This window comes from Lathyrus oleraceus, chromosome 2 (genome assembly GCF_024323335.1).
Source record: "Lathyrus oleraceus cultivar Zhongwan6 chromosome 2, CAAS_Psat_ZW6_1.0, whole genome shotgun sequence".
NCBI classification, from domain to species: domain Eukaryota; kingdom Viridiplantae; phylum Streptophyta; class Magnoliopsida; order Fabales; family Fabaceae; genus Lathyrus; species Lathyrus oleraceus.
The window spans coordinates 9793887-9810021 of NC_066580.1; the positions used below are offsets into that span (position 1 = coordinate 9793887).

Genomic DNA, 16135 nt, shown 5'->3' on the forward strand with positions numbered 1-16135 from the left:
TTGCATATATTTAGTCGAAGAATCGAATAAAAACAAGTGAAAGTAGAGCTAAAATAAAGAATAATGACCAGAGAATAAGGGGAAAATAACTAAGTGTGAAAACTACGGAGGTTGTCTAGTCGGAAAGCAATCTAGAAAGTCTATCATTTTGACTATGCCAATGAGATCCTCATGCATACTTGAAGTTGTACATTCAGATGTATATGGCCGTTTTGAAGAGCATACCATTGGTGTAAACATGTACTTTGTTTCATTTGTCGATAAGTTTAGTCGAAATATGTGGATCTATGTGATCAAGCGAAAGAACAAAGTATTCAAAATCTTTAAGAGATTCCAGATGCTTGTCAAAAAATAGAGTGAGAAGAAGATCAAATTTTTGCGAACAGATGGAGGTGGCGAATACACATCAGAGATGTTTGAAGTTTGAAGAATTTTGTGCAGGACAGAGCATTGGTCACGAGGTAACTGCTTCTTCCACGCCTCAACATAATGGAATAGCATAAAGAAGAAACATGATCATATTGGACATGGCGAGATGCATGATGAAGTAGACTTTTTTCCCAAAATCCTTATGGGGTGAAGCTGCTTTCACCGTTGTTTATATTCTGACTAGGTTCCCTACCAAGAAGTTGAAGAACAAGGTTCTTGAAGAAGTTTGGGGTGGAAAACGACCATCTATGAGTCATCTGAAGGTGTTTGGCTCTATTTGTTATAAGCATTATCTTGATGCTAGAAGAAGGAATCTTGATGATAAGAGTGAACCTATGATTCTGGTAGGATATCATAAAACTGGTGTATACAAGTTGTTCAATCCAATTAGTCAGAAGATCATGATGAATCGGGATATTGTGATTGATGAAATTTTTTTCGAGGATTGAAATTCTAGTGATGCAATTGACAAGATTTTGATGAGCTATGATTTCGATGAAGCTGGTAATAATGTCAAAATCAAAGATATTATTGATATTCTAGTCGAAGTCGAAGGAGTTGCTGACATGCCCGACACAGTCGAAGTCGAAGATGTTGTAGCTAGTGTCATACCCCAAAATTCACCCTACCTTTCACAAAGTTCATCTAGGTCACTAACCCCGGTCATATGCATATCCTTGCGATCGTTTATTTCATCTGCATGCTTGTGGTCTAATACAAGAGGACATGTATCATGGATTCCAAGCTTTGTGCTTACACTTAGTGGAAACTAGGGTTTCCCTGCAGCTAGAGGTGACTCAATCAATCAAACCCTAATTGGAGGTAGCTCTTGAGGCTTATGTATGTTCTTATCATTGGTGATTCAACTGTGGCTTCTCAATGAAGCAAAACCCTAAATTGGGATCCTCACTTGATCATTGATCCAAACCCATTTCCATGACATGAATTCCACTTGATTCAAATCATCCATATCATTTCATGTGATCATTTCTCCAGGCCTAGTCCAAGTTCATGTCTTGCTTGGGCCTATTTCATAGGGCTATTTTTTTAAGTGCATAGTCTACGCCTTTCTATTTCATCTGGTTACTGTTATCCAGGTTCATTTTATGCCATGGTCATGCTACTGGTGCTTGGTCCATGAATCTATGTTTGAGTCCTATTTTGTGGTATATCTTGGTCCTCGCTAGAGTGTGTCGCATACTTGTAATTTCCCACCCAAGTTATGGTTATGCCTATTAATACTTGGTTATGTATTCATCAAGTTCACCTAAGTCTTGTATCACCCATACACTTCCATTGGCTTGATTTAGGTCCATTCATAATTCATTCATGTTTTTTGATCCATGGTATGTTCATGACAAGGTCATTTCAAGAATCATAGTCACACAAAATTCAATAGAAGTCATTCATTCAAGAATAGAAAGTTCCATTACAAAGCATGAAAGTGTCCAAAACATAAAAAAAATTACAACTTTGACCAATTGTTGACTTTTGTCAACAGTTGACTTTTTGGTCAACTTTGACCAAAGTCATCCCCAAACCCCAAATTCCCACACCAATCCTAATCCTAATCTCCAAATCCCCTTTTTGACCTTTGGCTTGCCTCTTGTACATATAACTTCAAAATCCCATCATCTTTAGTGTCATGGTCCAAACCTTGCTTAACCATGTCTTCCTTCATGTGCCTGCGAAGGGAGACAAGGAAGTGCATAATATGAAGGTTACACACAAGCCAGAACATAATACATCATGATGTAATGTATAACCATGCTACACCATGCGACCTACGTGAAATCCAAAGAAACAGAACAATGGCATTAACCTAATACTCACATGTTGCAAATAGTGAGACAATAGCACCCTTTTACATAAGTCTGCAATGCGTAATGCTCCCCTTGATCATGTCGGCAGAACGACCAAGATCATCATTCCACAAGATAGAAACCTGCGATCATATTGCTAGAGCTTGATTTACACCTGTTGAAATCAAATCTATCTATGTGAGACCCTGCAACCATAAACCAGGGCGAATACAATCATTCAATGCAAACACCTTGCAGCAGACCACAAAACCTGGCAGCAAGGGACAACACAACACACTTTCATTTCACCCATAAAAGCCATGGAGAAATTTCTATCTTCTTCCTCTTCTCTTAACACTAACCTCAAACTCAAACCCTTTTCTTTTCTCTCTTCAACTACTCCTTTTCGTTCCAAAACATTCAATTTTCTTCCTTCAATTTGTTCTTCCTTCAACCATGAAAACCCTTCTCCTTTTTTGTCTTCAGCTTCGCTTCTCGCTATGCAACCTAAAAACTCACTTTCTCGTCTCACCGATTCTAGGAGCCCCGTAATTGAATCTCAACCGCTAAATCACATCAATGTCGATGCTGATTTCAGAAAACCAAAGGGAATAACAGTTCAGACATGTGTAATACTCTCTACTCTTGATGTGCTCTTAATTCAACCAGTTTTCGCACCAGTAGCTTTTGCAACCTTTCAAAGTACCGCCAAGATCGGTGGTCCTGCAATTGGTGGAAAACTTATCCACGTCGAGCTCCTAAGTAGTGCTTGGACATGTTTCTTTGTTGGTTGCTTACACACATTATCAGGCCCTGACCATCTTGCAGCTTTGGCTCCATTATCAATTGGTCGCACTCGAACGGAGAGTGCTCTTGTTGGAGCCCTTTGGGGTTGTGCCCGTGATGCTGGCCAATTAATCTTTGGCTTAATATTTTTGCTCCTTAAAGATCAACTTCACATTGAAATTATCCAAACATGGGGCACTAGAGTGGTGGGCATTACCTTGCTAGTAATCGGTGCTATGGGAATCAAGGAAGCTTCAAAAGTTTCTACTCCAGCTGTTGCTGTAGGAAACAGTGAATTCGACGTCAGCGTGTATAAATCACTTGATAATCCTGTGGTAGGAAATAAAAAGAAGATTGGTTCTGCTACTTTTGCCACTGGAACAGTTCATGAATTGCAACCAAACACAAATCCTGCAGGACCTATTACCAAACATACCAAACCATCTCCATCATTGTTAAACATCAAAATAAATGTAATTAATAAACACACCGGTTGCAGTATACAACAAACAAAACCATAACTGACAGTTCAACATGATAATTTATTAGCACATAATCCTAATTCTTGACCTTTCTATAAACTAACCAGCATGTCTACTCACAAATACAATTTTCCAATCAAACCATCGGCGTACCAGTTCAAGGTTCACACAACCTACAAATTAACCAAAGCATGACAATGATATGTATCAAGTAAAAAACCACTCATGCCAATTGCAATGCAGCCGTAGCATTCAAGCTAAAGCATACACCAACATGCCAAGTCACAGACATGCTAAGTGGCAATGAAGTCACATAGCTATACCTTCATAATAGGAGACAAGACAAATAGTCATGAGACAAGAGGTCAAACCAACCAAACCAGGAAGGGCCACCATTCCAAACATGCTGAATCAATACACAATGGCAGTGCAACCAGAATTGAGGGAAATGGAACAAGGTCTTTCATGAAATTAACTCAGTTCATTAAGTGCAAATTAGAAACAAGATTGAATCACAGGGAAAGTGCAAGTAAACACGTGATTCGAAGTAATCAGAACCTTGCAAAACGTCAAGCAAACCAGTAGGAAACAATGACAATCCATACCTGCAAAACCAGATTGCAGCATATTAAGCCAACACATCATTTGTAACACCTGCAATTGATCGAGCTAGTGAAACCATGAGCTGCAATACAATCATGAGGCAATGGACACCCTGCTGCACCAGTCAGAACAGGCAAACCCTAACGAGTAATGAGCATCAAAGCTGCACCAAGTTGCAATGGTTCAAATCCCCACAAGCCAGAGTCTACTGCCTCCAGAATCCATAGCAAAGCTTGAATCACAAAAACAACAGCAAAATATTATACACAGGCTAATGTAACCAAAATCAGTCCAATATCAACCTAACAAGTTGTAACCAATGAATTTTTGAAACACTAATAACGGTTTCAGTAGAAAATCATCATAAATAAAATAGTACTGCTTCAAACCCTTTCAGTTAACAAAACTGGCTAACTAGAAAACAATTGCAAAGTTAATCATTTCTGAATCCTATCAACATTACTTGTTCATAAATCACCCATAACCATATGGCAGTCAACATTCCCCACTCTTTTATCAAGTGATCCATCACCACGACTTCAGGAAAACCAAACCTCCCTAAGATTCCTAACCAAATTCTATGTTCTGCATACCATAACAAAGATTGCCAAGCTAGGCAACTGGTCATGAAAATAGACCATCACAAAGCCAATGAAAATCCCCATAACAAAGACCAATGACTCACCTGCATGAAGACTGAACAGAGGTCTTCAAGCAAAACCTGCAGAATTGCCATAGGAAGGAAACACCCATTCCTACATTGAAGGGTACAACATTCAAAAAAAGAGCCTGCAAAGACCAGTCATTAACAGAATCTTTACACTCATTTAACCAACCTAACCTAACTGTCATGCCAGCTGTCTAACTAATCGCATAGGGATCCACCAAAAAATCAAAACAAAAATTATAACTGCAGAATAACAAAAAAATGCCAGCTGGAATTGCATTGGATTCCGCGGTCCCAAAGAGAAAAATAACTAACTCATTTTTACCATCTGTCATAACAGAAAATTCCTAACTGAAATTCCTGAATCCAAATGCTAACTCACCTATAAATTCACTCCTCATGATCCATCCAAGAAAAATCACTTATTCACGCTCAAACTACACTCTCACTGCTCTGATATTCACTTCTTATCACCCTTCAATCCCTGCATATTCATGGCACATTGAATCCACCATCATCAACAACAACGAGAATCCTCACTCTGTACAAGACTTAAAACCATTTGCGACCTTCAATCACGGAACACAGAAGAAAAGAAGAAAACAAAAACGGAAGAGGAAAAAATAGAAACAGAAAAGTAAAAGTGAGCCTCACCATGGAATCGAACTCATCATCTCCATCTCGATCCGACAATCATCAGAGACTCTTCATCATCGAAAACACAACGAGTCGATCCAAAAATTCCATTTTTCGCTCTTCATTGCAAACACATCAACAACTCCATCCCTCAACTCATCAAGAACGCAACAACATATCTGTCTTCATTCTGCAACATAACACATGAACAATGATTCAACTGTCTTCATCTTGATCCCAACCACAATCAAACACAATCTCCAAAACGTGATACAACGCGTGAATCAGAGTAACTCCTTTTTCGTCAATGATACGAATATGACGACGACGTTGGCTTGATGCACGAGCTTTTGTTTCAATCCGGCCGTGAATTTTCGCACTCGCGGCAAGTTCCGTTAGCCAAGGCGATTCTTGAGGAGTTTCGATGTATGAAGGTACAACGACCCGTTCTTAGCATATCCATGGTATCCGTTTCTTTTGGATATTTGCAAAGGCTTAAGCCTTTGGCCCAAGCAGTTCCCAAGATTTCGTTGCTTCACACCTTACTCCAATCGTTTCCCACACCCCTAACCTAACGTTCATGCTAACCCTTGTTAAAGCCCCACTAATCCATTGCTAATTATTGTTAAGTTCATACTAAATTTGCTTAATTTCTGTTAATCACCACCGCCATTGATTTCTTGCTAGGGTAAAATTAGATTTCTTGATTTTAGATATTAGGATTAATTCATTTTATTTTGATTGATTAGCTTAATTCTTAATTAGGTTTAATTAGGGGATTAGGATTTAGAAATTAGGTTTAATAAATCGTTAAATTAGATTAGTTTTCTTAATTTTCCAGAATTAATTTTCATATTGATTAACCATGCCATGATTAATTCTTAGTTATTAAATCTCGTTATTTCTTTTTGTGGGATTTTGTGTGGATTAAGATAGTTAGATATTGATTTTACCATGATTAAACTTTAGACTAAATTTCGACTCAATTCAATTTGTGTGATCATAGTCATTAGATCCGATTCTTGAATTTAGATTGGTAATTTTCCATTTGATTAATTGTGATCCTAACCCATGTTTATGTAGATTTTAATTCGTAGAATTAATATCCACTTTAATTGTCCATTTAATCGTTTCTTCGGTTTATGATCATATTGTAAATTGAAAATCTCATTTCAATTTAGGTGATGAATACTTTGTATGTCCAATTTCATTTGCCATGATCATAGGATAAATCTTGATTACTTTTCATTGATTAATCAATTACCTTTTGAATCGATTCTAACCATTGCATGTACTTACACCATTCTTACTCATTCAACTTTATCTCATGCTAATTCACTTGTTACCTTGTGTTGTCACATATGACTTGGAGAAGCAAGCTCACTCTTAGCTAGCCATGCTCCTAACCATTCCATTTTCATTCAATAGCTTTGTATTGTTTGAAGTACCATGTCACTTGTATGCCATAGGCATGGTACATAGTTTAGTAGTTTGTAACTTGTATTTTCCTTTCATCCCCTTTCCATTGTATTGTGTGGATAGATCCACCTATTATGGGTTAAATAATCCCCCTCCCCCTAGTCATGTAATAGCTTAGATTTATTGTTTTCTAGTTAGTTTAATATGCATGCTTAATCAAAGATAAAATACAAAACGATAAACAAAGCATTTCAAAAGAAACAAAAGGTACTTGATTCAATGTCAAGTTGTTTTTTCCAAATAAAACTCACACCATTGCAACGCGAATACTCGATCCAACATCAAGTATTCTCCATCCACTCCAAGATCCATTATTCACATCTCTTCTCCATTATCTTCTCAACCTTATTCTATCTCACTGTTGAATTGTAATTTTAAGTGTCGGGTTTTTGTTATCGTATCCACAGGGATTGTAAGATATCACCGCCGTTCGATGGTTGTATTAATTCTAGCTTTAGGTAACAATAGGTTTTTGGTTGTTGTCACGTTATCTTGCATAAAAATGTAATAAAATGCGGTAAAAGTTATGGTTTGAATATTTGAGAAATATTGCCAAAGTTAGGGTTCGACGATCACTTTGCATGTATTTGTTCGGTCAACAATCTTATAAACTCCTTTAGATGATAAATTATTTCACAAAGTCCTCCCAATGTGTTTCTCTCGAACACACATTGTGAGTTTTCCCATTTTGATCCATTGTTTATCTCTAACACAATCTATCAAAATGACAACATTTTGGTTCAACCTTATGGTGAACAAAATCATTCATTACTATCTCTAGCTAACAAACAAGTTTGGATGAAAACCTAGGTTAAGAGTTGGTAAACATCTCTCGATCATAAACCAACACAAAGAGTTTTGAATAAGAACAAAGTTTTCATCATATATTCACCATTAAAGAGTTTACAAATGAAGATCCTTACATTTACACACAAAGCTAATGATCATCTACATCTAACCTTGACAAAAGGAGGACTTAGCTACTCATTTTCATGGTAGCTTGGTCGGCAAGTTTCGGAAGAAGGTTGATCAACATCCAAGTCGAATAATCAAGATTGGATGGGAATCCACCTTCTTTTTGTAAAAGATGGTTCAGAGATGAAGAGAAATGAAATCTAGGTCAAAAAGATCTCTAGAGCAAAAGCTGGAAAATATCTAGAAAAAGTACAAAAGTAGGGAAAAATGAAGTATGGCTCTCAAAAGTGGCACTTGCTACTTATAGTGCTGTTTCTGGGCTGTCATGCTCGCTAGGCGAGCAGACTGCTTCGCCTAGCGAGCCCCAAAATAAGGCACCTGAGGCACCTGCGCCCAAAGAAACAGCCTATCTCAGACTGTCATGTTCGCCTAGCGAACAAAACCTTCGCCTAGCGAAGGACACGCTTCAACCTTCGCCCCAGCGAGGTTGAGAGGTTTTGCTACTGGAATGCTCGCTGGGAACTCGCTAGAGCCTCGCCTAGCGAGTGAGTGCTGGCTGCGCTTTTCACCAAGTCTGGAAGTGTTCGCTACCCACCTCGCTAGCAGCTCGCCTAGCGAGTTTGGTCATGTTTGCCACTATAAATTACTGGAGCATTTCGCTGGACTCTCGCTGGACGCTCGCCTAGCGACTGCTTCGCCACAGCCCTTGCCTAGCGAGCAAGCTGATGAATGCTTGTTTGATTTGATCCCTTTGCCAAATTTCTTGTGTCTTCACTTTCTATTATTTCATGCCTACTTCCTGCACAATAACACACAAATCAAAGGTACCAAGATCGTTTATCATTGAATTGCATTTCATCTAAAACAAGGGTGGTTTTGAACATTTTAGCAAGGAAATAGAGTGAAAGATGCCCATATATGATAGCTCAAATAAGCACTTTTGGGCATCTAACAACTCTCCCCAACTAGATTCTTGCTTGTCCTCAAGCAAAGTATGCCTCTTGAAGGACAAGAGGATTTGCTTTAAGAAAAAGGTTTCTCCGAAGTCGGATAAAACGGCTCAAACACAAGCGAATCAGCAGGTACAAATTTCCAACGGTTCGAATAAAATAATACACAAGAACTAAAACTTAATAGTAATGCAAAATATGTATCTATCTACAACAATATTATTTTGAATGAATCACCCTATCTCTCCTCTTCGAATAAGGATTGAAGAATTTACGCGTTTGCAACCGCGGGAATAATCTCACTCTCTAACAAATAATGAAGAAATCAATTCGATTCATACAATGTCTAACAATTATAATGGTAATGTGGAAGCACGAAGATCACTAAGGGCTTTTCGGTTGAAGCTTGGTCAGGTTAACAAACAAGGGTCATTTCTTAGGCCATTGAAAACGAGCTTGCCGATGCAAAAGAGACATTCACTGTACATTATTTACACATCTCAACTTCGTTCCATTTATTTCTCATTTGAAACCTTCACAACTCTTATTTCACAACTCAATTTTTGTTTTTCACTATTTTTCTTCCAAGCAAGCATTAATTTTCATTCTTTCTATTTTTGTTCTTTTCTTTCACATCATACTTACAAAACAGATGTTTCTTTTCTATATTTTCTATATATTTTTTTTGTATGCTTGCTCGGTTTTTCAAGAGTTGTGGTACTTACCAATTCTCATTTTCGTTCTCCCCAACTGATTTCTTACTCACCCTAAGTGAATGCTCTTAACTTTTTACGGCAAAAGAACAATAATCAAGATTTTCCGGGTTGTAAAAAAAAATTTTGAAATCTCGCTTTATTTCAAGCTGAGATTCAACTGTTTAAGCTCAAAAGGGTTAACGAATACTCTCTCTGCTCACAGGTAAGTTGTATTTGGAACTGGTTGTGCTCGATAGAAAACAAGTGCCTTGATCATTTCTAATTGCTTCCACATATTCACAATAATAAAAGACAAAGCATGAAACAAATGAATCAACAAAACTTATTAGAATCCAGCATTTAAGTGTACAATGGAGGTTTCCTCACAATTTGTGGTTTTAAGTCCTAGATGAAACATTCATTCAATTATGTTGCAAAAAGACAATATTCAATTACAAAAAAGAGTAAAGTTCTAAGTGCATTCTAAAATTCTAGCCGGAGGTAACCATGTACCTTAGCCTATTTCACTTGTTTATTCTTATCATTGTCATCCAAGCTCGGATGCACCTTCATTGGATACTTCTTTGAGGAGCAACCAATCTAGAAGGTTTGCCACTCAACCAACCAAAAATTTATTAAAACAAACAAAATTTAAAACAGAAATAATAATATAAACTTCAAAATATAAATTTGTTCATGGGGGACAAAACACCCTAACAGTACAAAGCCAAAATCAAAATACAAAATTCTGGAAATACAATAGAAATAAACATAACAATAAAAAATAAAAACTTAGCCCTCCAAAGGCTCAGAACCCTCCTCACTACCGGCCTCAGAACCGGTAGCCTCATCATCATCATCATCACCATCACCATCACCAGCAGACGCACCAGTAGCCGCCCCCTCACCATACACAGGCCTGTCCACAGGCCAATTGGCGTTAAGCAGAAACTGCTCACGTGTAATCAATGAATGAGCATCGGTGGGGTCACTTCCCTGCAGCTGTAACCGCTGCATAGAATCGTGCATATCTATCATGGCACGCTGCGTAGCCGCCATCCAGTCCCAGTTGTAATCACAGACAGCCTGCAGGTAAGGATCTGGTCCAGGAGTAGAAGTACCAGGACCATCAGAAGCCCGGGTACTCTCTGCAGCTGCACTGCCTCTAACATTCTTCGCCCTGCAATATTTGGCCACATACCTGTCATCAATGGGCGACGGGATCCTTACCTAACCCCTTGAGGGTAGTCTCACCCTCGCCTGAATGCACAAACTCATGATTAAGCACGGGAAAGCCAGGGGACAATTCACACGAGCCCCCGACTTTAGCCCGCTCTCAATCACGGACTTAAGCTCATAAGCAATAATCCTCGCCACATCGATTTGGACGTTAGTGAGGATACAATGGACCAAATGTGCCACTGGGATCGGCACGGTAGAAGTGTGGGACTTTGGTTGGATGTTTGTCAGCACCATCAGCAGAATCAGTTGAGCCAAGGGAGTCATGTCCTCCCTATGATACCTCATGGGAACCCCAGATGGGTTCAGCTCAACAGATTTCCCTCTTAATAGCAGGGCGGCAGAAATGGCTTCAACATCCCGGTGAAGCCGTAAGTCTGTGTGGTATGTGTCCCTCTCTTCAGCTCCCAGCTGGAGCGGTTCACCTAGGACTCGGTTAATGGCATCCCGATCAAACGCAACGGGACGGCCGGCCACTCGAGATGTCCAAGTAAACGGCTCGTCATCATCCGGTAGTGCGTTCGCATAGAACTCACGTACCGTTGCGATATCATAGTGCTCGAGTGGGGAAATTAACCGATCCCACTTCTTTGTGTCAATCAACCCGGCGAATGCTCTGTTTGTGCCTTGAGGGTTGATGATGAATCTCTTCTCCGGTAGAATTTTTCGCTTCTCCAAAGCAATGTACCGTGCAGCCTGCTTCGGGCCGACAAATTTGTCGGTATCAAATTGGATCGTTACTGGACGGGAAGTGCTCGCTCCCTTTCTCTTCTTTGAAGCGCCGGATCTAGATTCCATCTGCAAAATCATAAAGAGGAAGCAACATACACAAAACAGATTAGACAGCAAAACCAAAATTCAAAGAACTGTCATGCTCGCTGCTGCTTCGCCTAGCGAAGTGGCAGCGAATGCTCGCCCCTGGTTCGCCTAGCGAGCTGCTAGCGAACCTTACGGGTTTTTGGATTCTGCAGCATTTTCAGAGAAATCTTCCCAAAACCCACATTCTAAGGGTTTCAATTTCAGAACCTAATGATCTATCAATAAAAGAATCGTTCTATGCTATTGGTAATTACAAATTCACATGCAAAACCTAAAATTCCCAATTGCAAAACCTACAATTCCACATGCAAACCTAAAGTTTCCCATACCAACAACTCATCCTAATTGACATTCAAATCGGAAATAACAGAGTTCAAACATACAGAAATTGTAGTAGGGCAAACCTTAGTTACACGGATTGATTGAAATGTGAAGTGGAGTAAGGTTTGCAATCTTCCAATAGGGTTTGAGTGTTTGTGAGAGAGATGAAAATGAGAGAGTGTGGAGAGTGCTTGGTTAAATTGCCTCAGCAGAGTTGCAAAAACAGAAAATTTGTGTTTGGGCCAAAATGAGTGGCCTGCTGAGATTTTAAATAAGTGTTGTCACGCAGCGCTCGCTGCTGCTTCGCCTAGCGAGCAGCTAGCGAATCAGCTCGCTACTGCCTCGCCTAGCGAGCATCAAGCGAGCATGACAGCAATTGCCTTTTCAAAGGCAGCATTACAGGCACATTCAGCATGGTTTTAGCACTTCGAATCCCATCACAATACAACAGAAAAACAGTAAATACTTACAATGTTGGGGTGCCTCCCAACAAGCGCTTGTTTAACGTCGGCTAAGCTCGACGGTGTGATGCTCACAGAGGAGCATCCAAAGGAATTGCACTGCTCTCGCGATCCACATGACCGCCGAGATAAACTTTCAACCGTTGGCCATTCACGGTCCAACTATCCTTCTTTTCTAGGTCCTCAATGACAATAGCTCCGTACTCCTTAACGTCTTTGACCCGAAATGGCCCGGACCATTTTGATTTCAACTTTTCGGGGAATAACTTCAACCTGGAATTGAACAAGAGGACCAACTGTCTCGGCATAAATTCTTTCTTTCGGAGCTTTTTGTCATGGTACTTTTTAACCTTGTCTTTGTACAACCAACTTGAGTGATATGCGGCATTGCGCATCTCTTCCAACTCAAGCAGTTGCACCTTCCTTTTCTCATCGGCCAAATCATTTTCAAAATTTAAAAATTTCAGGGCCCACAAGGCTTTGTGCTCCAATTCAACCGGCAAATGGCAAGTTTTACCAAACACCAATTGAAAGGGAGTTAGGCCAATTGGAGCTTTAAAGGCGGTACGATATGCCCATAACGCTTCATCCAATTTTTGGGACCACTCTTTTTTTGAATTTGACATAGTTTTTTCGAGAATTCTCTTAATCTCTCGATTAGAGACCTCGGCTTGCCCATTAGCCTGCGGGTGATACGGAGTTGTCACCCTATGTGATACACCGTAATGTTTTAAAATGCTTTCCAACGGTGCATTACAAAAGTGTGACCCTCCGTCACTTATCAACACTCGGGGGGTTCCGAAACGGGAAAATATGTTTTTCTTCAAAAAATTTATCACCGTTTTCGCGTCCGCCCGAGGTGAGGCAATCGCCTCAACCCACTTAGAGACGTAATCAACTGCGACAAGCATATACTCGTTCCCATAAGAGGGTGGGAATGGTCCTACAAAATCGATGCCCCAACAATCAAATACTTTGACTTCTTGGATATTTTGGAGAGGCATCTCATCTCTCTTACCAATCCCTCCGCTTCTCTGGCAACTATCACAACTTTGCGCATGGGTATGTGCGTCTTTGAAAATAGTGGGCCAATAAAATCCCGATTGAAGGATTTTAGTGGCCGTTCTCACCCCATTATAGTGTCCGCCGTAAGGCGAGTTGTGACAATGCCAAAGGATGCTCTGCGCTTCATCGCCAGTAACGCATCTCCTTAATAGGTTATCACTACCCAACTTAAACAAGTACGGGTCATCCCAAACATAATACTTGGCATCCGAAAGAAACTTCCTTTTTTGGTTCGAAGTTAGGTCGGGAGGCACAAAACCACTAGCCTTGTGGTTCGCAAAGTCTGCAAACCACGGCCTAACTTGAACTTTAAACAGTTTTTCATCAGGAAATTCTTCCCGGATTTCCTTCTCTGACGCTGTAACCTCCACATTCACTAAGCGGGATAAATGATCCGCCACCAAATTTTCCGATCCCTTCTTGTCTTTAATTTCCACATCAAATTCTTGTAACAAGAGGATCCAACGGATGAGCCTTTGCTTCGAATCCGGTTTGGTGAGCAGATATTTAATCGCCGCGTGGTCGGTATACACTACGACTTTAGACCCTATAAGATAAGACCTAAACTTTTCTAGCGCATACACTATTGCAAGTAGTTCTTTTTCTGTGGTGGCATAGTTTATTTGAGCCTCGTTAAGAACCTTACTTGCATAATGTATCGCATGAAAATTTTTATCTTTTCTTTGGCCAAGTACCGCTCCAATTGCGTAGTCGCTCGCATCACACATTAGTTCAAAATTTTCATTCCAATTGGGAGCGACTATAATTGGAGCGGTCACCAATTTTTCTTTTAAAGTCTCGAAAGCTTGCAAACAATCATCGGTTAAGAGAAATACCTGGTCCTTGGCAAGCAAATTGCTCAAAGGCTTAGCCACCTTTGAGAAGTCCTTGATAAAGCGCCGATAGAACCCGGCGTGCCCCAAAAAGCTTCGGATGCCCTTCACATTCACCGGAGGAGGTAACTTTTCTATCACTTCAACCTTAGCTCTATCCACTTCAAGCCCCCTTGAAGAGACTTTGTGGCCAAGCACGATCCCCTCGGTCACCATGAAGTGACACTTCTCCCAATTAAGCACCAGATTGGTCTTTACACATCTTTCCAACACCGTTTTCAAGTTTGCCAAGCATAGACTAAAAGACCCACCAAATACCGAGAAGTCATCCATGAAGACTTCCGTTGTTTTCTCTATCAGATCGGCAAAAATGGCTTGCACACATCGTTGGAAAGTCGCCGGTGCATTGCACAGCCCAAAGGGCATTTTTCGGTACTGTCGCATCCGCGAAAAAAAACCGGCGGGCTGAAACAAAAACAACACAGAGCCGCCACCGCGCGTTATTTATCCCAAAGAGGGAAAGGAAACGCTCAGAGTAAACCTGGGAAAAGCATGGTCTCGCGACCAGAGAGAAAGGGATCGGGAGTCGGTTACGCAAGGGGAAGGTATTAGCACCCCTCACGTCCGTCATACTCGACGGGATCCACGCTCTAAAAGAAAGAATAGGTTGCTAAACAAACATCACACACACACACTGAAGAAAACGCAGGTGGGGGAAAAGAGGAGAGAGCTCGATAGGACATCGCATCCTATGCCTACGTATCTCGTCTGGAACGAGAATCAGAGCTGTCGTAGTTCGGCTCACGCACGCCAAACAAGACACACACAAACACAGGCAAACCTGGAACCCGAACGCCAATCGCTGGACTTACATCGGCTTCCGAATCAAACAAACACAATCAGGATACGGACAGCCAATCGCTGGGCTTACATCCATATCCTGACACACAAGAAGAAACAAATAACAAGCAAACAAGCAACAAGTTACTAAGGAGTCGGGAACTCGAGCCTAGCAACTGTCAAACAAAACACACGCAAAAAAAGAAAAGGGTGCCCGGAGAGACCTCGCACGGTCTCCTGCCTACGTACCTCATCTGGTATGAGGATCAGGGCGACGTAGTTCCCCTGAAAGGGAAAGAAATTCTAACCAGATACAAAGGGAGACACACTACCAGGGAGCTGTACTCGAGCCTAGTGTTATCATGCATCATTGCCCTATGTTATGGTTTCTATCTACTTGCACAACAACAAGCTAATCCTAACCAGGAAAAGCAAACACACATGCTCAATCAAAATAAAGCAAACATTCACATAGCACACACTATATCCAGTCAAGTGAGGCTCAAACAAGGGTGGACTGCCGAGGCAAGTCATCTGTACAAGGGTAGTGTTCGCTCTTAACCCTGACATTGAGAGTCAGGGTGAAGCAGATGAAAGGTGAGTGAAGATGAGACTTCACAGCTCTTATCCCTGGCCAGGGAGAGCTTCAGACAAAGGAGCGTGGGTTCAGAATGGGGGAACCCTTCTACACTCAAGACTCTGACTCAACTGTACAAATGTACAAGATCTTAGGTTAATGTCCCAATGCGTCAACACAGTGGTGTGAGCAGAGGGACGACTCAACAGAATAGTGGGAGATAGATTGCATATCTCTTTGATCCACCAATTGCCTCATAGAGGTCTTTACCTGCTTGGGGACAAAAGTAAACAATCACAAACATCGCCTCTTAAGGAGGACTTCAGACAGTTGCCTGGCTAAATAACAAGCCAGGTCTTCCAGACTACATGGAGACAAGAGAGTCTACCTCAACGGGTTTATACAACCAAGCAGCAGCAAGCAAGTTCTTAAAGAACTAAAGCGACTATGGTACCTGGAATCAATCAAGCACAGTCAGTATACCAGACAAACCCAAAGTAAACAGCAAATGTTAATATGTACAGTCAAACACAAGT

General features: G+C 40.7%; 1 protein-coding gene across 1 annotated transcript; it reads left to right on the plus strand.

Annotated features, from left to right (window-relative positions):
• The first annotated feature begins 2273 nt into the window (after nt 1-2273).
• On the plus strand, nt 2274-3781 carry LOC127117614 (uncharacterized). The gene has a single exon (XM_051047686.1). It carries the CDS (start codon nt 2552-2554, stop codon nt 3536-3538), a length of 987 nt encoding a protein of 328 aa, XP_050903643.1. The 5' UTR covers nt 2274-2551; the 3' UTR covers nt 3539-3781.
• Nucleotides 3782-16135: the final 12354 nt, after the last annotated feature.

What these genes read in the sequence shown, in the direction of transcription:
- LOC127117614 (XM_051047686.1), top strand. Translation starts at nt 2,552, where the DNA reads ATGGAGAAATTTCTATCTTCTTCCTCTTCTCTTAACACTAACCTCAAA.